Source organism: Echiichthys vipera, assembly GCF_963691815.1.
Source record: "Echiichthys vipera genome assembly, chromosome: 2".
NCBI lineage: Eukaryota > Metazoa > Chordata > Actinopteri > Perciformes > Trachinidae > Echiichthys > Echiichthys vipera.
This window is the reverse complement of record NC_139827.1, coordinates 11755816-11777702: the sequence shown is the minus strand read 5'-3', so window position 1 is coordinate 11777702 and position 21887 is coordinate 11755816. Positions and strand designations below refer to the sequence as shown.

Below are 21887 nucleotides of genomic sequence, written 5' to 3'. Positions count from 1 at the left end.
CTCCTACACCATCTTTGTGTGGGAGCGCTTTCTCCACACACTCGTTTCATAACAAATGCACATTTACCACACACACACTTTCTTTGCAACTCATCCAGTAAAAGCCTTGAACTGATGCTAAAGAAAATCTACTCCAATGTTTATGTTCATGACATATTGATTTATATTTATGACATGTCAGTTATGCAGACATCTTTTCACAGTCAATCTGAGCTGCAAACAAACTGCAGCTGTCACTTTCACCTATCAGTATTTCATGTTTTGTGTACAACATGCTCTGATGGAGGAGTTGTGTGTGTTTACAGGGACCACGACTACATCAATAGATGCAATGGCGACACACAATACACCAACATACGGAGCTTAAGGGTCTAGTGTGTTTCAGTTTTTTAAAAAGATGCAAAAAACAGGTACGGAAGAGAATAAGTGTTTGTCCTGAAATAATATTACTATATTGTTATAACAACTCAGAATACATCATATGTCAATTAATCCGTTCGATTGTTTTTGCAATTAATTGATCAATTTTTCAATTTATAAAAGGTCCGAAAATTGTAAAACCATGAGTTAAACGTCAAGTCTTATTTTGTGAACGAACAGTCCATAACAAATAAATGCAGTCACATATGAATTAGCACTGAAATGAAAGGGAAAAGCAGCAAATTATCCCATTTGAGAAAATGCAAACAAAAAATGTTCTGCATTCAAAACCTTACCTAAGTAAAAGTACGCATGAAGAATTATCATCCAAATCCACTTCCAAAGCGCTTTGCTGAAAAATGGTACCTATATGATGCTTCTGGATTAATATCACTGATGCACTGATTTAAATGAAACGGGTGAGAGCCATGTGGGGGCTATCCCAGCCCAGGGTGATTTTTGATTTATATTTTTATTTCGGGTACAGCACCATTATCAATAATTTATATAATGTGAATCTATTGGTTGAGCAGTAAGTAAGCAGTGAATGTACAGTATGTAAAAACATTTTTAAAAATGAGCCGCAGGTGAAGAGGTCACCATGCACACAGGATCAATCTTTTAATGAATCTAACTAACTGCAGCTCAGGATAAGACAGTGATGGCTTGATGGTAACAATCATCACTTTACTTTACTTTAATGACCAGCTGAGAGGCTGTCGGACCGGCCTCTCCTCAGAGCTGTGCCACGGCGGCTCCAGATGGCCGCTCAGTGGCACAGTGAGGCCGTGGTGACAAAGCTGCAGCCTGAGCTGCTACTAAAATCCATCTGGACTGCTTAGAAAGAGATTCTCCATATCTGTGCAGCACTGCACGATTCTGTTGAGTGGTGCTGCTCCAGATTCAAACTATGAGTATCTAGTACCGAGTTTCCTTCTGCTCACACAGCACCACAAACTTCAACTGAAAAGTACAGGCAGGCTGAGGAATTACTTTATATTTGTGGAAGAATAAACGGTGGGAAAATCCCTATTTGCAAGAAACTAAAATCTCTAATTTCTGTGGAACTGCAGACGAGTTTCTGTTCAACAAATCAGTTGTGGAAGTGATAAGTAAGAGAGCAGCATGGTGTTGTGAAGGTCAGTACCACACTGGTCAAAACAATCAACAGTGGTTAGACTTGTTTCAATTGCTGAGACTTTCTGTTTGCCACTGCTTTTTGTTAAGTCTGAGGGTATTTAGTCATATTTAGTACTCTGTTACATTATTTTTTATTGCCCATGTCTCTTTTCTATCCTGTCTTAATGTGTTTTTGACTCGTCCTACTCTGTCTGACGTTCCTGCCTGTTATAGGTATACGTTTTTGTTTGGTGCCAATATGATACCTGAATTTCAGATATATTATTTTGGTGCAGCTGCCAAAACAATAGTTTTTCTATTGTTTTTTGAAACCTGGTGTTGCTGACAAATTTCACTCAGTACCATAACAGATTCTAAACCCAGCCCTAACCTTTCTTCGACAGCCATCTCTCTAAAATCTGACACCGTGTGTAAGAAGAGGAAGGCGAAGAGCTGAAGCAAACAATGCAACCTAACAGACAGAGAGAGACTTATAAGAATTGTGAAGTTGAACCTACCTGTGGAGGAGAAGAAAGGCCATCTTTTCTTGAAATGTCATCCCTGAAAAATCCGACAGAGAAACCACTTTGAAACAAAACTTTGACTGATCACACCGATAGTTTATCTTCCAGTCAGAAAGCTCATGAAACCCCGGACCGTTTATAAATACAGATCTCTGCTGCCTGTCTTTATCAGATAGTGTAAGCTATAAACATCACAGTATGCCAAGCACATCCCTTAAGATAACAGACAGCGTTGTCACTAGCGGCCAGTAGCTTATCAATGTAAAACAAACATTCAGGTAACAGGCGCTACAACGGGTTTGAAGGAAAAGGTAAAAGTGATGAGAAAAGACGATTCACCACATTCATTCACTTTTTTTTAAATTCTCAAAGGGATCAAGTTAAGATACTGAAGCACTTACACTTTCTGAAATGTCTCCATGTGGTTCGCTTCGGGTCTCTCACCAACACATTCCTTGAACTGGAAAAAGACGTGCACATTTTAAACATTAATCATCGACATACAGTAGCTCATTGTTATGACCAGTTTGTTTCTAATTATGTCTCATTAGCATATCCAATGAAGATCATCTTTAAACCTTTCATGGGTTAAACCTTAATTGATCTATCAAAAATATCACATAGAACAAAACATACTGTATATATTGTGTTATCATGTGTTGCTGTACAAACAAGACACTTTCAGAGTTCCTAATAACAAGCTCATATTTACAGAGACGGCTGTTCACACCAGCAGAGACCCTCGCTAACATCAAACCTCTGCCGTCACCGCAAACCTCAGCACCACAGTCGCCCAGCCAATCACGATTGTGCCAGCTATTACATATAGACCAGTGTGTCAAGGCATCAGGTGTCATCTGTGGTGTTACATAAGGGATTGGCATGAGGATTCAGTTCCTTCAGTGTGAGAGTGTAAACTGAATAAATCTATTTTCATCGGTTGGTCATCTGAAATTTACATTAGCACGCGTGATTTATGAGCCAGCAATAACCAGACTTGCTTTCATGCAGCTGCAGTGTAAGAATAGTCTGCAGTGACTGGATCATGGTACTCTTAACCAATGATGCTGAGGTGCAGCAGGAGATAGGTACTAGTATGTATTAGAGCTATAACTAAGGACTATTATCATTGATTAGTCTACTGATTATTCAACTTGCTATTGCTGATTATTCTATTGTTCTATAAAATTAAGTGATGTCTACAAATCACTTGTTTTGCCAGAGAATATTTGATATAGTTTGCTTGCAAATGGACTTTAACAATGGATTCATTATCAAAGTCGTTTTCCAACTGTTTGACTGAAATACCTGAAAATCAAGGTGCTTCAACACATCAATGCAAATTCTGTTAATACAACATTTCCATAAAAAATCCTGAGATTATTAGAAATGTGTTGACAAATTTCTCGTGGTATCACCAACACTAGCAGTAACTAATTCAGTATGGAAACGGAAAATAAAATCTTCAGAGGATTCAGAAAACAAGGTAATTAAATTATTAATTAATTCTGAATGAAAGAAGTACTTTACTGCATCTCAAACATTTCCCTTCTACATGATACAAATCCTGAGCGCTCAACATTGTGGTCTTGAGTACCCGCATGACAACAAGTTGCTTGTCTGGCGCATCATCTTCTTCGGTGGATAAAAGCTGCAGATAATTGCGCACTAATAAGTAGCTCTCACATTTGCACTGCTTGGGAGAAAGTGGTTTACAATTAGTGTGACATGCTGCATATTACAAGCCGCTGTACAATGAGAATGGCAGGAACCATTAGGCAGCTGCATCTTGCTTCCTGTCATTTTCCAACTCGCCGCTGTCTGCATTTAGTGATTCTTGTTAACGGCAACTGACAATTATTTGCAGTGAGTCAGAAAGAAAGATGACGGGGAGGTTGAGCTGAATGCTTTAACAACCAATCTGCATCACAGGTGCATGGATGGTGATGCTGTAAACTGTTGATACTGTTTACTGTTGTTTGTGCATAAAACTGGCACCAATCTCAATATTTACTACAACCTAAAGTCGCCATGATATTGCTTCAAACAAATGAAAGCTTCAAACTACTGACCTGCATTTCAGACTGACCAGTCACAGTGAGAGAAAAGATTAAATCGTATATAGAAAGAAAGCTGTCAAAAAAAAGAGTGGGATAGATGGTACCAAATCACAAAGATAGCAAGAGACGAGGAGAAAAGATGTGATGACTCACTGCGTTGGCGTCCTGGTTGTCTATAAGCTGCACCAGTGTCGGGCTGTGTTTCAACTTCCTGGGTTTGGGGGTTCGCTCAGCGTGACCACTCTGACCTCCCAGTGAGTCCACGCTGCTGCCCGTGTCCTCTCCCACGCTGTCTGAACTGCTCCCGCCCTTCGACGGGATGTTCTCCTTGTTGGTTTCTGCTCGGACAGACGCAGCTCTGTTCTCAGACGGAAAAGGAGACGGCGTGGAAATGAGACATCTGCCTTTCATCTCGCTCTCTATGTTGCACACTTCGTTTTGTCTTAATCAGCTTGACATTGGCTGAAATGTTTCAGGAAACTAAATGCCAATGTCATCCTGATAACTCATTTTCATGCTCTAAAGCTTGAGTTTGGTGTTAATTCTATTTACTGTACATGCTCTTATTGACATTTTCTGCCTTTTTTGGACTAATGCACTCCTCTAATCCACGTCTGACTGACCTCGCATCAGATCTCTCTCAGACTCTAGGACATCTCCATCAACAAGGATTAGCTTCTTACTGCTATGACTCCAGTTGTTATGACTGCGATATATCTCACAGGACGGGCTTACCGCACTGAATGAAACCTTATGAATGTTTGCTGTTACCAAAAACACCAACTGGGAGTAGTAGCACTGCAGTGATGCACTGATGTCAGGCTGTAGTAATGAAGGGCATTTTATTGTGCTATACCGGCACAGTAATATTAATTAATATTCATCTTAGTTTCTGTTTATAAGTCAAGATGATCTCCCAATGCAATAGCAATTTTCAAACTGTTGAATAGAATTTAAATAGAATTCACACACACAAATTTAAATTTCGAAACAATTAAATACAGCTTGAGAAGTTGCACTGATGCTTTCTACTATAGCTGGTATTTTATACTTTCTTTTGCTGAGTCACCTAACTCTCTGAGCTCAATCAAATAATTGGCAAAGTACATAGTCTACTTTAGTTGTCAACAACTCAACTGAGTGAGGTATTGAGTGATTATTATTTCTATTATTATTGTTTTGTTTTTGTTTGTTACATAAAACCATCTGAGAGAGTATCATTGAAAATTGATTGAAAAAAGACAGATGCTTCCAAAACATACATGGCAGGTGATTGGATGAACAATCTGCCTAACATCTTGCCAAAGTCGGAAGAGAGAAAACATCTTTTCCATCAAGAAAAGCCTTCACTGTCATTATTTTCTTTCAATGAAGAAATACTGTCCAGTTCTGATATAATCATTTAATAAACAGTTTTCGTTCTCGTTTTATCGCAAGAATTCAGCTGCTGTACAAGGTGTAATGGATTAGCTCCTCACCTCCTTATCTTGAAATAAGAGGTAATTTTCTGCACTACAGTCGAGAAAAAAAAAAAACTTTTATTTGCAAAACACAAAAAGTTGAATTATTCTAATTGTACTAGCAGATTTCTTCTCTTTTTTACGCTAAGAAACTTTATGGACAAAATCACAGACAAAAACGTAGTGAGAACAAGGTTTTTGCAGTGCACTTTAGTGTTGCTACTAAAGACAAACCACCACTTAATCTAATGCTGGTACCATCAACTACCAACACCATGACGATGAGAGACTCATTGTACCTGTGTCTTTCTTTGTGTCTCAGCACCTCCTCATGTTGCTCCCTCTGGTGTCGTCGTCTTTGTCGGGCAGTTGGCGTCGCCCTTGGAGATGATAGACGTGGGGTTAACTCACAGTCCTCTGAACTTTGATCCCCTACAGGCTTTACGTCGAAGAGGTGCTGCTCCACTGCTGAACGAATTGTCCTGTCCAGAAAACTGAAGGACCGAGAAGAAACAAAAGGGAAGTTGGTTAAGAAATGTACAGTTCAGTATTATGAACAGTTACGAAATAAGTAGAATTCAAGAAGTTATCTCTAAATAAATCCATTAATTACAAGACTTCAACAGTAATTAAGTTCACCTACTTTACCACATCTGGTCTGCAGTGGACAGGGGAGAGGTGGTTACTGAAAGAAAAACAAGAGGGGAAGGTGAGTTTAAAGCTACAGAAACAGGTGGTCACAACAGGTCACTGAGCAACGCTGAAAATCCCGCGGGCTCTGGTTCTGGCCCTAGGTGATCAAGGCATCTAGTGTGCATGAGTGAGTGTTAACTTCAGCTGTGTTCAGAGCATAAGTACGTCCTCTGAGAGCAAAGTGGCTGGCTTCTATGACTACCGGTAAGCCTTACAGTAGAGTATATGGTCAATACTCTCTATACTGATCTGTGGCTTAACCTTTAGCTGTCTTTTTAGTTATCCTCTCTTTTTTTCAAAACACACAGACATGTCATCTACAGGAAAACACTAATAAGCAAATGATAGATGGTGATACTATGAGTGCAGGGATGTGTGTATATATCTTATTCAAAATATCTATATCTACATATTAAGATAGTGAATTATTTCAGTCAGACAGCATCAAACACGTAGAAACATGTTAACTTTCGTGAACAGTTTGGTTTGTTATTGAATGTGCAACTGTGCTTCTATGACAATTAAGTTTTTTTCTCATTGAATAGGATGCACAGGATGTTATTGATCACACTCCAAGGTTAAAGATGTTTCTGTCCATATTCTAATGATTACAGGACAGCAAATCTGAGAACCTCATCATTTTAATCAAGTCAAAATCACAACCTTTCCCATAAAATAATTGTCATTTTTTCACCACTCTCCATCTTCACTCTAACTGATAAGACACCATTTCTGCTTTTCCTGGAGAACAGCTACCTCGACATGTATAGGGGTGACCTGAAAAAAGTCTTCCATAAACAACGGTGTTGACAGTAATAGCACAGCTTTCCAGAGTACGGTGCACTGATAAAGGGAGAGATAATAACGTGTGTGATGGTACACTGTGAGGGTGACAGTGGTGAACCTGTGTAGCATGGCAGAGACATTATCAGAGCTGTAAGCAGGGAGAGAGATTCAGTGAATCAGAGGAAAAGGTGGCACGCCCCACCCGTGTGATAACCAGAGGATCCTTTTGATGAGCTTGACAAATTCAAATCGTAAACATGGGGCTGTAAATGTCTGGTGCTTTTATATGGTGAGTACATATGTACTCATGACAGGAAAGGTTATTCAGTTTTAGCTCAGTTTCATTTATTCTGACAGTTGGAAGGTAAAGAGGCAGACGGAAGAGTGAAAGTGACGTCAGTCTCACAGGTGCTCCAGAGGCAGCAGACTAAACTTCTCTGATTTTCTGTGGGCAGGAAAAATATTAGCCCACTACCTAATAATAGGCTTGGCTCTGAACGCAATAGGTTAAAGCAACACAAAGTGTTTCAATAGCTTACTACTGTTGACTTAACCTTAGTGCCTGCAAATGTCAGAGGCATAAATGCATCAAGTGCAGTGAACACACTAAGCCCTGAAATAGAAGGATTGTCATCCATGCTGAAATCAGCTCTTTATATAAAACTGATGAGATGGTCAATTATATAACCAGATCATGTGCCAGGGGAAGATAGTTATCAGTCCTTTAGAAATGTACCATGACCTATGCTGTAATTTTAGCAGTGACACTGACGGTTAAAGGCAGTGCTTCACAACCTTTTTGGATGTAACCCCTTAAAACAAAGCACTGTCTACATCTTTAATCATCTCTTTACCACTCTTGATGTATTTCTTTGTTTAGTATATGTTTTTGTTGATTCGATTAGTATATTTTGTTTATTATTTGTTTAATTTAATATGTATTTTGAGAAGTACTGACAACAAGAGTCAAATTCTTTGTATGTGTCCATATAAATGACCAATATATTTAATAAAAATGAAGAAAACATTTAGTATTTTTGAACCATTTCCTCTATTTAAAAATGTATAAAATCTTATTTAAAATACTCTTTTTCATGATGAAATTCTCAAATACACTAACTCAGACACGAATCTACTATCCATGTACATTTGTAATGTGAAATTGTTTTTATATTTTATCTCTGCTTTTAGTTAATGAAGTAAACAAAGCGACTGTCTGTTCCTGTCAAATGTAAAATATTTAGTAATTAAATATCTCGAGACATCTATAATCAATCCAAGTAGTCTGTGGGCCAGCACAGTACAGACAAGGTGTGGCAATTTGGTAAATCACCAAATCAAATTACATTACCGTCTGGAAAGAACTTTGCATCGACTTAGCTTTAACTAAAAATGCAACAGTGTGACACCAGTCTGGTATGAGACAGTATTGTTGCCTGGCATGTAATAATGACAGTCTGAGTCATGAATTACAGGCAAAAGAGACCATAAGGTAAGAGGGATGAGTAACTGAATCGGAAACATAACGAGAATGTCATCCCCAGAATATGCCTGAGCCAGGCCAACATCCTATCTTCAACACACATGTCCTAAAAATATAAAATCATACCATCAACAACAGTCAAATGGTGGCTCAGGAACTGATCAGCTGTGGATGTTGCAAACCAAAGTATTTTCTGATTCCCCGGCTGTAAAAACTTTATGAGAGCTATAGAGTCTTACAAATCAAATACCTCTAAAGTCACTCCCTGCCTTTCTGTTGCCATTGTTAAACTATAACATCATAATGTTTGACCTTAAAACAAACTTGCCACTGTTTGTTTAAGTTAAAGGGATGGAAATGATCCAACTTTACCCCTGAAGAGGGATAAAAAAAGAAGTTACATAAGAATAATAGTTGTTTGGTCAAGGTCTGCTTCAATAGCTTGTGTAAGAGGACTACGCTGAAGGTTTACACAACAGATATCACATAAACATGGCCAGGCAAGTTTATTTGAATAGCACCTTTCAACAGCAGGGTCATTCAAAGTGCTTTACATGAGACAGAATGGCATCAAGGAAATATATAAAATAAACACAAGGCAATATAAAAAGACACGTGGGAGTGGGAGCGTTTAAATGTTGAACAGAAGAGTCTCGAGAATGGAGCCTTGGGGAACGCCATATGGTAATTTTTAAGTGTCCTTCGAATAGGATTCAAACGAGTTTAGCACTGTTTCAGAAAGTCCTCAGATTTCCAGTCTGTCTGGTAATATGTTGTGGCTAACCATGTCACTATCAGCACTAAGATCTAATGATACCGAGACTGAAACTTTAGTGGATGTCATTCAATACTCAACAAGTGGTGCTGTGGTTAAACAGCCGTTTTAATGATTATATTTCCAAACGGGAGATATAATATGGGTCTGTAATTGTTCATTAGTGAGTTTTTTTGATTATTCTTTTTTAAGAGTACCTTAGATTTTCTGGGAAATAGCCTGAGAGAAGATGAGTGTTGCCTATTTGCAGATGATCAGATGCCGCGCAGTTTAAAACTGTTTTGAGCCTGTAGGGAGGATATCAGGGATATCCGACTGTTAAGACGTGACGTAAAACCCTTTCAAAAATGATTTCCGGGTTCAAGCTGTTCCGAGTCTCATATTTCTACAACACCACAGAGCCGTGTTACCTGTTGTTTGAACAGATCTGAGTTTTTAAAAAACAACGTAATTGTCATCTTTACCACTGACGTAAAGAGGTGATCGTAATTGTTATCATCTTCGGCCGTTGTTGTCTGTTTTATGTCAACGGAGCGTTTGGATCCGGAAATCGTATTTTGAAGGGCGTTACATCAGATTTAACAGCCGGATAAAGACAGCAAGGGGGTTCATTTCTCTTTCATTATTATTTACCCGCATGATATTTTATCCCTGGTGTTTTTTTTCTTATCAGAGACTATCTTTGCTTTCGTGGGGGCAATAGCGTCAATTCCATTTATATTGTCTGATAATTATCTACAAGATCAGGGAAAACAGGAATAGGAACATAAGGTCCAGAAAAAGAGTCTGCTCCTAGGCCTTGGTCGGAGCCACTGTATGACGCAGTAGGCCCATGGCCAGTAGGGGAAAGAGGGGGCATATAGGAGTAGTAGTAGTCTGTTCTAGAAATCTTCCATCCTGTCTGTGCTGTTTCCAGGCGGATTTGCTTGGTGTTGATTTGAAAAGCGGTGGTCTGAGATGCAGCAGTGCAGCTTTGTGGCATCCATTAATGTCACGTCATATCCAGTTAAATGTTGATCTTGGTTTGTTGGCAGGGAGGTTGGAGGACACTGATGAGGAAAACTTTTGGTGATCTCCTTGGCCTTATCAGTCTCGTCAGCCTGAGCTCAGGAAAGCTGTTCTCTCATTTTGTAGCTTTCATTATCAGCAGAGTGGGTGTTACAGAATGTGCTACCTGGAGGCAGAGGTAAATGACGTGGCAGTGACCAAGGGGAGGCGATTTTAATACCAGCGTTAACCAGAACTTCCATTATCAGTGAATACCAAGGGGAATGAAGGGAGGAGGAATTAGGAAAATGCTGACATTGAGGCTTTGATGTTTTGTCTTTGTGGCGCTAAGGCTGCTATGTGTCTGGATGTGTAATCTTTGGCTTGGCCGACCGCTGCAGACTGAATCAAAACTCAAGATATGAGTGGAAGCCATCTGCCTTTGTCCCCAGAAAGGATTAAAGTTATCAATGTAGTTGATCCCTTTCAGAGTGCAGGTGTTAGCAGGTTGATCCCCCTGTAGACATTGGCGCTGGCCCACTAGTAAAGATCCAGGCTTCCAGTTTGTCCAGACTATTAAAAAGTTCAATGAAATTCTGCTCTAGCACTTCTGAATGCTCTCTGCAAACCTCACTGGCTTCCACATGCAGAATAATTTGATACATTTTGGGGTGTTTGCAAGTTGAGAAATTCTCTTTTTTCTGTTACAGACCATAGCATCTTTGAACCAGCATGCTGATCCATCTGTTTGATTTTTTTTTAACCTTTTGCTCAACATGAAACTTTTTTTTGCCTTTTTCTCTTGACTGGCACTCTTCATAATACTTCCATGTCTACACTTAACAGTAGTCATTTCCACCTCTGTCCCACTGAGATTTATTAATCGTCCGAACCAGTTTTCCAATTAAAATTTTCAGGGTTGACTGAGGTCTTCAGACAGGCATCCCAGCAGGTAGAAATCCCAATAGTAGCACATGAATCCACTGGTTTCTTTTCAGTGAGTCTTGGGAAAGTTATGTTGTCATTGGGAAATAACTTTCCTCTTGAATCTTGTTGAGTTGAATTCTGATGAATTTACTCACCAGTAATCTCACCTTTCTTGCTGTCATTGTGATCTTTCCAAAGAACCATGGAACAATCCAGGAAGTCAACTGCGCCCGGCCAGGAAATGGCGCATAACCCTCCGTAAAACCACAGCAGCCCATTTCTACACTTAAAATTGTATACAGCTTTAACCATCGCCATATGATGTATTAATAAGTGAACTTTAAAGAGTAGATTTTTTTAACCTTTGGCCTGACTAACTTTTTCCCTTTGCCTCCAGCCTTTATGCTTAGTTGAGCTAAGCAAAGCATCTCCTGGCGGCACATTTGCGTATTTAACAGACAAGTATTAGAGCGGTATCAAACTTCTCATCTAACTCTTGGCAAGAAAGTCAATAACAGAAGAACAAACAAATATTTCCCAAAATACTGAACCAGTCCTTTAAGAAATATAATCTTTATTTCTCAACTTCTTTGACACACTCAAAAAATGATTTTTGAATTTGTGAGCATTTTTAGATGTCAGCATCTGTTTTTCCCAGTTTGATGATGCCTGTGAGGTTTCCTAAACTGTTTAGTCAGGTCTGTAATTAAATTATAGGTCTGGCAGTTTGGCTTTTTTTGTTTCAGTGAGTATTATTTTAAAAAGCTTGCAGTGCAAATCTTTGTTTTGCCAGAGCTTTAAGTTTTCTATATATAATTGCTTCATTCAGAACCTCCTAACTAAGAAAACTGATACACAAATAACAGTAAGAACTAAATTATAGGTTTCTGTAGTTGTGTGTGTGTGTGTTGGGGTTTCAAAGTCAAGTGTTTACGGCATAAAAAGCAAGGAGGAAACAACTCCAAAGCCTCTAAAGCAGAAGCTTATACCAATTAAATCCCCCACACTGTGTGTACCCAGGGCCGTCCATTTAGGTAATCCAGTATTACACCACAGTCAGATATTAGCCAGGACCTTTAGAGTCTTTGGTCAACACGCAGAAGAAAACTTAGCTGATTTATGATCCATTTTGACTGGGCTGAGGTTAAGCTCTCATGTGGCAGCCTGGGAGAGAGAGAAAGTCTGTATGGTATGTGACAAAGTACAAGTCAGCCACGGAGTTAGTCATTGATGAACGTGAGCGAGAGAAGTGAATGACAGAGGGACAGAGAGAGGTGAAGGGAGAGCGAAAGTGTCAACAGACATTAGTCTGAGGCACTCGAGATGACATAGACCCGGGCTGCAACTAATGACTTCAGGTTGACCTTTTTGTTTTTCTGTGAAATATTGCAACAACTTTTGGATGGATTGAATGTGTCTTCCCGAAACGGACAATCCGAAATTCAAACCCATATCACACTGTGATTGGCCAGCAGAACGGAGGTGCCAAAGCAGCTTGTGTTGAGATTTTTGACTCAACTATTTCTGTCACTTTTCATGTAAACAACCAATTGCAACACTATGAATGTCTTCCAGGAAAGACTGTCTAAATAGATCATGAATAACATGAATAACATGAATAAATACAGTGAACACAACGACCCAACCTAATTACTTCTATGTTCTCTTGACATGTCCCACATAGTTCAAATTTTGCCTATTTTTAATCAAGAGAAAAGGTTTTATATACATTTCTGTACATTTATACACAGGGTAGATGCACGTGTACATACATGGTGACTATATGCACTTATATCATATACACCCGTGCATACCTGTGTGTCTTTACACTCCATATAAGAGTTATAGAGACCTGTGAAATGTTTTAACTGGGGCTTTACATCACTTGCAAAGTGTTTTGTAAAATGTCATCTCCAGTTTAGTGAGGAAGTATGCTGAGTACAGAGATTTTCTTATGCATAAAAAGAGATTATATATCCTATACCACAGTAAAACAGGTTATTGTTATGTCTTACATACAACATACTGCACTTAGCTGATTCTATGTCTGATCACATGTTTACTTAGATTAGTGCTCTAGTTGGGACCTTTGACCTTCCGTCCTGGGTAAAAAGGATTTGTGTTTTATTACATTGGAGACAAGAGGTTCCAATCGAAGTTAATACAAAAGATTTTTTGTTACATCCAGGTTTGCTGCTTTTTATAAACAATTTTACAATATCTACAAAATTCGAATCATCTGTATTAAATACATTAAATTGCGTTTTGATGTTTAATGTCCAATTCATATAATACATGAATCATAACGTGTATTTAAAGTTGTACTGCATTCTTTTTTGTCAGCTCTGAGTGCATAATCATAAAGCTTCTGTCCTCTGTCTATTCAGTTATTTTTAGGGAAAAGCAATAAAACGGGCTCAATACAACGAGCCATATCAGCTCTCAGGTTATATCAGCAAACAACACTCCAGTCAAATGTGCCAACTCTCAATGACTAACTGAAGAACCGACCGTTAACACTGACAAGCTGCTGAGTTTTTCAGGCTTTAGGTCAACATACACTCAGGGCTAAATGGGAAATGATGACAGCAGGGTTATCGATGATTAACAGCTGATTATCAGGTAGGCGTAGCAGGGCTGTGCTGGAACGTTATCACTTGCAGATGCAAAAATTATAATTTGTACAGTATACATGTATTGTAATGGGTTCATTTTACTGTTTGATACTAATGGAAACCCAATTTATTGAATGTATTAAATATATAATGAATATTTGTTTGATGTCGTCATATATTATTACTGTTTATCGCTATTTTTACTATTTCCCAATTGGTTGAAAAAGGATTTAAATAATTAATCGATCATCAAAATAGCTGAAAAATTGTTTAAGCTCCAGTTGTTATTCTTCCTTCACTCTTAGTCTTCACCCACGGGTGTCTTTTTGCTTGTGTGTCTGAAACATGTGCTGCGGCTGCCTCTGCCACAAAAAACAAAACAGTGGTATGCAAACTGTTGCAAGTCCACGCCACCCTGCTTTCCCTAACTGGTGGTTCCATTGTTTCCGATGATAATGCATTAAGGCAGCAGGCAGACACTTCCCCCCACTCCTCCAGCACCAAAACAACATACTGTCATCTAGTTCTGCCAGCTTTCTAATGCAAAGAGAGAGGAGGCCTACCTCATGTAGAAAGGAGATATTGGCCTGTCTTCTTCTTGGGTGCTGAAATATGAAAACAAACACACTTAATTAATTAGCTTGCAGGATGTGGCTATGAAGTACGATGGCACAAAAACATTAACCCCCCCTCATCACTACATGTCAGTGGGGCTGAAAATAGGAGCATAAGGCTGGCTTTTGTCTGCAGAATAATAGCCTTGCAGTGCAACAGATCAGTGCCTTTGTTGAACTGGTCTCTGGTAATTATTATGAACCAAAAGAAAAATGGGTGCTGCTCTAGAATATAGGCTGGTTGGCTGCCATTGGATGTATGCCAGCGACACATGATGAAATTACGCAACAGTGGTGGCACTGAATGTTGAAGTTGCTTAACATTTTCATATCCTGGACCTTGCAAGCTGAAAATTTCATAAGCACCCTAGACTTGTTTGCATAAGCAGATCTGAATACTTTATTATCTTCTCTAAAGTCAAAGCAGGAAGAAAAACACTGCAACCAAACCTGACCTGTCAGACACTGCAATACATAAATAAGTGTTAAATAAAGGCCATCTCTGTTTATTTTTTCCATATTCTGTTTACTGTTCATTTATGTCTCGCTACAATGACATTTAAACTTTATATTAAATGTATTTTAAAAATGCAAATCAACTAGATGTATGTTTTGTTGTAAGCTCATTAAGCAAATGTGACATGAATCTTCACAGTTAACAGCATTCTTGTAAAGTAAAGCAGTTGCTTCAGTTTAAGCGACAGAGTCATCGTAAATGTTATTACTAACACCTGTGCTTTTCCTGCTATGAAAAAGAAAACATATTTTCTCTGTCAGATGTGACTTTTCATGACTCTAAACTCCTATTGGGATTTTTTGGTTGTTCACATGTGACAAGCGAACACGTGTAGAGACAACAGAAATTCTAACAATGTTCTTAGTTTACAAGTATGCATCAGAAAGGATGTGGACAAAAGATCAAGTGCAACAAATATTGACAAACCAGGTATAACAGCATTTTTAGCTTTTCACCATCAACTGAGTATTTATCGTTTAGCGAATGACACAATGACGGTGACCATCAAGAATGCAGAAAATTTCGCTCAACAATTAAAGCTGAAATAATTTTTGTCCACTAGAAGAAATAAGCAGAAAAAAATACAGTCGTTCCACCTTCTGGTTGTGATAATTTGCTGCTTTTATCTGTTTTTTAGAATTAAAAATTGAAAATTGTTCGGGTTTAGACTATTTTGTCGGACAAAATAAGCAATGTGGTTACATCACATCGGACTTGAAAAAATAGCGATCGACATTTGTTAAGACTTTCACAGCTTTCGGACATTTTAATTAATAATAAAAAAAAATAAAAATTCTAATGCAATACTCATTAATAGCTGGGTGGTTTACATCTCATCTGACTACCAGTAATATAAGGTAAATATCTAAAGCAATTTTGTTTCAGTTTTTCCAAGTTTCTGTCCTTTATACTATAAACAGCTCAGCTCAGGAGCAGTCACACAATAGTGGTGATATTCAATAAATCAGCCAGAATATTAATTTTTGCTGGTTTAGTTTGATGTGACAACGTCAAACTAAACCAATTTACAATATAGGATACCTTTGCCTACTGTGTCAATGCACAATGAGTCTGGTTGTAGTTTGTAAACATGTTGATTCTTAGATGTTCTCAAACACAGAAGAAAGAGTTGTTATTGAGTGGAGTTATTCTGTGAATGTTCGATTCTCGGGTGTGTTTTGGTATGTGACGTGCCATCATGTGGCTTACTGTAAGGAGCAGGAGTGTGGAAGGGGAGGGAAAACCATTCAGGCAGAACCTCAACAAGTTCAAAACAAAGGATTTAGGTTTCAAGTCAGACAGGAATCAAAATGTGCCAGAGTTTCCTAAACTTTCTGAGATGACACAATGTACAAGAAATGCTCCTCCAGCGTTGTTTTAGAGGCAAGTGTGGTTTACCACAAACACCGCCACATTCTTTTAGAGCCTCAGCCTTTTAGAGCCTCAGAGGTAAATGTTTTTTCTTAACTGGTGTTACACAGTCTGGCAAGCGTATTAAAATAATATGTGCCGTCACTGCCCCCATGAATTGCTAAAGCGGAAATCCTGCTTACCCGCTACCTTATTGGGGGGATAACAAAAAGCTTTGTAGGAGCGCTCGGAAAAGGCCTGATCCTTCTGGGGCAAACGGAAAACTACCAATGATAAGTTGGTCATTCTGGACACATTTAACATCTCTAAAATATGTAGACGAAGGCAGTCTGGTTTAGCGGATGCTGGCCACTTGAATAATCCTCCAGTAATTTTGGCAAGGTCCCTCTCCTTCCACTCTGCCTTGCCGTACCTTTTCCAAAATCCCTCTACGACACGCAACAACAACCCTCACTAAAGTTCTTATAAAATCTTCAATGTTTTTTTTTCACAAACAAATTTTGGAGGTCCCATCACTATGTCTTTGGCGCAATACCGCCAATTACAGACGCGATTAGTTATTTCATAATCAGTTTTTACACTATCTTGGCTAAAACATAGGTGAAGCGAGGCTATTTTTTGAGCTGGTGCAACAAAACAAAAAGTGAAAGTAGTCTGACTAGGAAAGACTACAACAAAGGCAGATTGGTCTATACCTAGTCTGTAAAGTGTCCTGAGATAACTTTTGTTGTGATTTGGCACTATAAATAAAATTGAACTGAATTGAATTCAACATGCATAAACTCTGCGGTGCAGGTTTTTTAGGGGGAATTTACCGTATTAATAAAGAGCCATGAGGCATCTGGGTCCTGTTAAATCCCCTTGTGTCTCAGCTCCTCTGTTTCTGTTTTCAGTCTCCATACCATCCAGGACCCCCAAACCATCAGCGTTTAGACAGGAGCTGGACATTCTTAGAATACCTCAGAGTACAAACTGTGTGTGGGTCAAGACCTTAGTATTTGTTGGATACGCTGGCTAAGCTGTGGCATGGTATATGCTCATTCTATCAGAAAAAATGGTGTTAAAGCAACACAGTTTGATTCTCAGGAACACCAGTGATCTGATTTGGATCTGTAATTATATATTTTATATTCAATACTAGAAGCAGCAAATTTATTGCAGATTAATCTTCTCAACTAATCATGTAATACACTTGGCAATAGCAAGAATACGTAGATGATTTTGATTTTTGATGACTTTTGAGCATCTGCAGTCATAATTGTTACTATTAGTGCAAAGTATCTGAGTTTCTATCAGTTCTCTCACTGAACTTGAAATGAAAGCCGTCTTTGAGACATTTTGCCACAGATTAAAGAGACTTCAGCTCTCCTGACTGTTGCGGAGTGTCAGGCATGAGATAACTGAAGAAGCCTCTTGGATGACTTGTAAATATCTTCAAGAATAAAACAGAAAACACTCACTGAGACTTGAGACTAGTGATATGACGTCAGCGAATGAAACGGTTCTCTTGAACAGCTCTTTGGTATGAACGACGGGAAGTCGTACTTGAGAGGCGTTATTTTTATCATTGTGGCCAAATCCCAGCTGTTACACTGAAAACACACCAAACACGCTTTTTGAATGGCTCTCGTAAAGGAACGGAGCAATGAGACACAAGTGCAATATTGCTGTCTCTCATGATGTGTTTATCGCGAAAGTTGACATTGCCACGATAATAAAAAGAAAGATAGATTGTGCAGCCCTAATTAAGGGTCAATGTCTTGTACGAGTGCTAACATCAAAAGTGCAGGAAAACCAGTTTTATCCAGCCAGCAGGTTCCTGCTGTAAATATGGGCTGTCAGGCTTTCAGGCTGATGGATGAGACTTCCTGAAAGGTGGCCAACAATGCTGTTATACCCACAGGGAACCTGCACTCACACCACACTGCAACGTTCCTCACCCCCAGCTATTTCCAATGGGCTTCTAAGAAACCCAAAAGTTACATCACAAGATTTAGTGAGCCATGGCAACTCCACACAAAAGCCAGTATGCATCCCCTATGTGCAACTACGCAATGCTGAGAACAGAATAAGTTCACATGACGCTGCTATGTTTGCTCATGTGACCTGTGTGGTGAACGGGGCTGGTGTCATATTTCAGGTACAGGTGAGAGCATTGTGGCAATGGCATACACAATTACTGGATTTTTATATTTGATAAAGAGGAGAGCAAAGACTTTAGCATGCTAGTAGTGGTCAGATGCAAGACTTGTACTCCGATACAGTACAGCGGTCAAAACGTCGACACAGGAGAAGATCTAAAAGTGGAGCTAATAATAGTAATCGTTAACAACGATGATTTGATTTCCAACGGGTGCTGAATGTGATCTGAGCAAGCGGAGCGACTCAGAACGGGGAAAGTTCCTGGAAAGAAGGGTGCCACATGTCACATCTAATACACGTGTAATAAGATACATTTAAATGGCTTCTTTACCACCAACAAGGTGTGAACAAACTTCCTAAGTTCTTGATTTCACATTTCATATCCGATAAAATTAAAAATCGTGAATAAAAGGTACAAATGAGCAAAATCACAACATTTTCAAGTAAAATATAAAATGATAAACAAACGTATTCCCTTCATTTTGTCATTCTGGATATGTTTAATTCAGTTGTGGCTCAGATGGCTGAGCTGCTGTATATGCTGCACGGTGCTGACACGGATTTGTCTGACACATACCTATGGAAAGTGAGAGCAAGCTGACAAGTAGGCATCAAAGCAGCTACAGATTTCAAAACACAGTGAATTCATTTGTGGAAAATTATAATATATTTGCGATGTGTCAAAATCCCATCTACTTACAATTGAAACTATTTTTTGAACACAAACTCATAAACTTTCAGTCTTTGTTTTGAACATTTAAAAGCTCCAGTATCTCTAATTTGTCAAACACTACGGTTGAGAGTCAAAAGTAGGGCTGCAACTAACGATTCTTTTCAGTATCGATTAATCTGTCGATCATTTACTTACATAACCGATTAGTTAGAAAATTGTTGATCAGTTTCCTGTCATAGAGGAGTAAAGAAAATATTCACATCTGAGATGCTGAAATATGAGAATCTGGACCTTTTTTTCTTAAAATGGATGATCAAAATAGTTATTGATATAGTCAATTGATTAATTGACTTATCAATACAGAACTAATGAAAAGCCGAATTGCATTAAAGATGGTAAAAACCATTTAGCATTTTTGCAAACTGCAGGTGTCTATGAGTAAATACCAGAGAGTTCAGAGTGCTGACGCACTTGACAGGAGTCTCCTGTCACGCTGTCTGTACAGCGGTCACCCAATGCAACCTGACTTTTAGAGTGTGGGGAAAATCCACCAGGAGATTTATTGGTATCCTGACAGGGTGCTGAAAGCTGTGGCCGACATTATGTAGACACGTACATCTGTTCCATTAAGAAGTGATGGCTGGCCGTGATTTAAATAATTCTGTTCAATTTGGGGATAAAGGACAAAGAAAAAAGTATTTTTTTTATAATTATTCTAAACCTGTGAACCCGTAGAATACCACTATTGTTGTGATGATAAAGGTAATTACTCCTACCAATAAAACTGAAAAAGTACATATTCTAAAAGATAAATATACATTCCACAAGCCCTGATATGGAAATTATCTTTTTATATAATTATTATTTTTTTAAATGGGTGCAGTGAGATTTGTTATTCAGTATGCAGGTATTGAACACACCACTATGTGTGTGTCATACCAAACTGTTACTGGATCTGGTGCTGACACAGTTTTAAACTCTGATTAATATCATATTAAAGGTCATTGAGTTGTGTGTCCACCCGGTCGTACTAGGGGCCAAAACAGCATCATCATTTCCCATCTTCAACATCACCCACTCGCTTTGCACAGCATTACATTATTTTTCAGTTTTTCCACCGAGACAAATTCTACTATAAATCCTAATATTCTCTATCATCAGTAAAGTGGCGACACTCAATATCATTCATATCAATATTTTAAATCAAGGAACCAAATCACTCGACAGAAAACATGGATGAACTGGATTTGGAGTGTGTGAGCAGAGGTTTTAAACAGCATCGTAGTGAGATTTTCAGCTAAGTGCAGGTGCGATCACAGCAAAGGTTGATGGAAGTCTAAACCCCCCGGTCAAAGCAGCAAGAGCCCCAACAACAGACACAGCTGTAGCCTTGCTATTCCAGGACTGAGGACACTTGACACTGAGTGGTTCCAGTTTCAGCTTCTTATAATAGGCTTGTTTGCATGCCAACGGCACATTGCCACAGGTTTTGGGCTTTAGATCCCTGATCGCTGTCAGAATTCTTCACCCTCACCCTCGACTGATAATACATCACCTATGCAAACAGTAGACATAACCTATTTACCACTGCTAGAATCCGCCCTAGCTCTTCAAAATGGAACTGGACATCACAAAATTTAATAGATAAATATTATGTATGTAGCAGTGAAGTTTCATTTTGTGTTATATGACCTTAAGTTTTATTTTAGAGACTGTGATCCTAATGAAATCTAAAAACTGCAGTAGTATCTGACTATAAATACTGTAAAGATAATATATGAATCTATGAATATACTTTTCATTTTTAAATTGAATTAAATTTCTTTTATTTTAATTGATTTAATTTCCAGTATTGCCATACGCTATGCTGTATGAAAATGTTAGTTTGTCTCTGTATATTTATCTATCATTAATACAGTTCAAAGCTCTATTTTTAAAAAACAGAATGGGTCGTAAAATTCCCATACAATTTTTATTGTCCTATTTCTGTACCTTGCAATAAATATCAGTTTGAATTTTATAATTTCTCAGACATAGCATTGCATGCTTTGAACGGACGCACTGACCTGCTGACGGCCTCTATGCTGCCAGAGGTGCTGACATAAAGGTGGACGAGTGGCGAGGCAGTGTCTGGGGTGTCTTGGTGAGCCATCTCCATCGGCTCTGGACTGGGGCTTCTCAGCACTGATGTCAAAGGCAAAATTATTGGTATGGAGAGGGACCTTGCATGGGGCAACCCGGCAGAGTGGCTGGGCCGAGGGATGACTTGAGTCATGTCGTCACTCTTCCCTTTCCTCACCTAGTTTACGGACAGAGAGAGAGAGACAGAGAGACATGACAACATAAGATGAGTCTCTTGACATGAAACATGAGACAGCATGAGAGGTAAATGATACCCAACTGCGATCATGTCTACACAATCAAGCTCGTACAACCGCACACAGAGAAACACACTGGTGCTTTCAACTGTTGCTCAGGTTACTATAAAACATGCATTCAGGATCTTCTGAGGTGAAGCAGAGAGCAATAAAAGAACCATACAACAGACAAGAGAGAAGGGGGGGTGTTAGATTTTAAACTTTGAGGTTAGACCGACGTTTGTCTTACCGTGCTGACCCTGAGTGGGTATAAACTGCGTGAACCGCTGACAGTAGTGTAGGAGAAGAACCTTAATCTAATTACAGCTACATTGTGAGTACCCTTCTGCATTTCTACTGAGTT

At 38.8% G+C, this 21887-nt stretch overlaps 1 protein-coding gene across 1 annotated transcript in view; it reads right to left on the bottom strand.

The window, feature by feature from the left end:
* fam13a (family with sequence similarity 13 member A) overlaps positions 1-21887 on the bottom strand; it is a gene marked incomplete at its 5' end in the record, with an annotated part of 54852 nt that overhangs the window by 14685 nt on the left and 18280 nt on the right. Inside the window, 7 exons of the mRNA XM_083936847.1 lie at positions 2058-2100; positions 2465-2523; positions 4277-4481; positions 5883-6077; positions 6227-6268; positions 14413-14454; positions 21233-21465. Of these exons, the coding sequence (XP_083792973.1) occupies positions 2058-2100; positions 2465-2523; positions 4277-4481; positions 5883-6077; positions 6227-6268; positions 14413-14454; positions 21233-21465 (819 nt within the window). The remainder of the gene's footprint in view (positions 1-2057; positions 2101-2464; positions 2524-4276; positions 4482-5882; positions 6078-6226; positions 6269-14412; positions 14455-21232; positions 21466-21887) is intronic.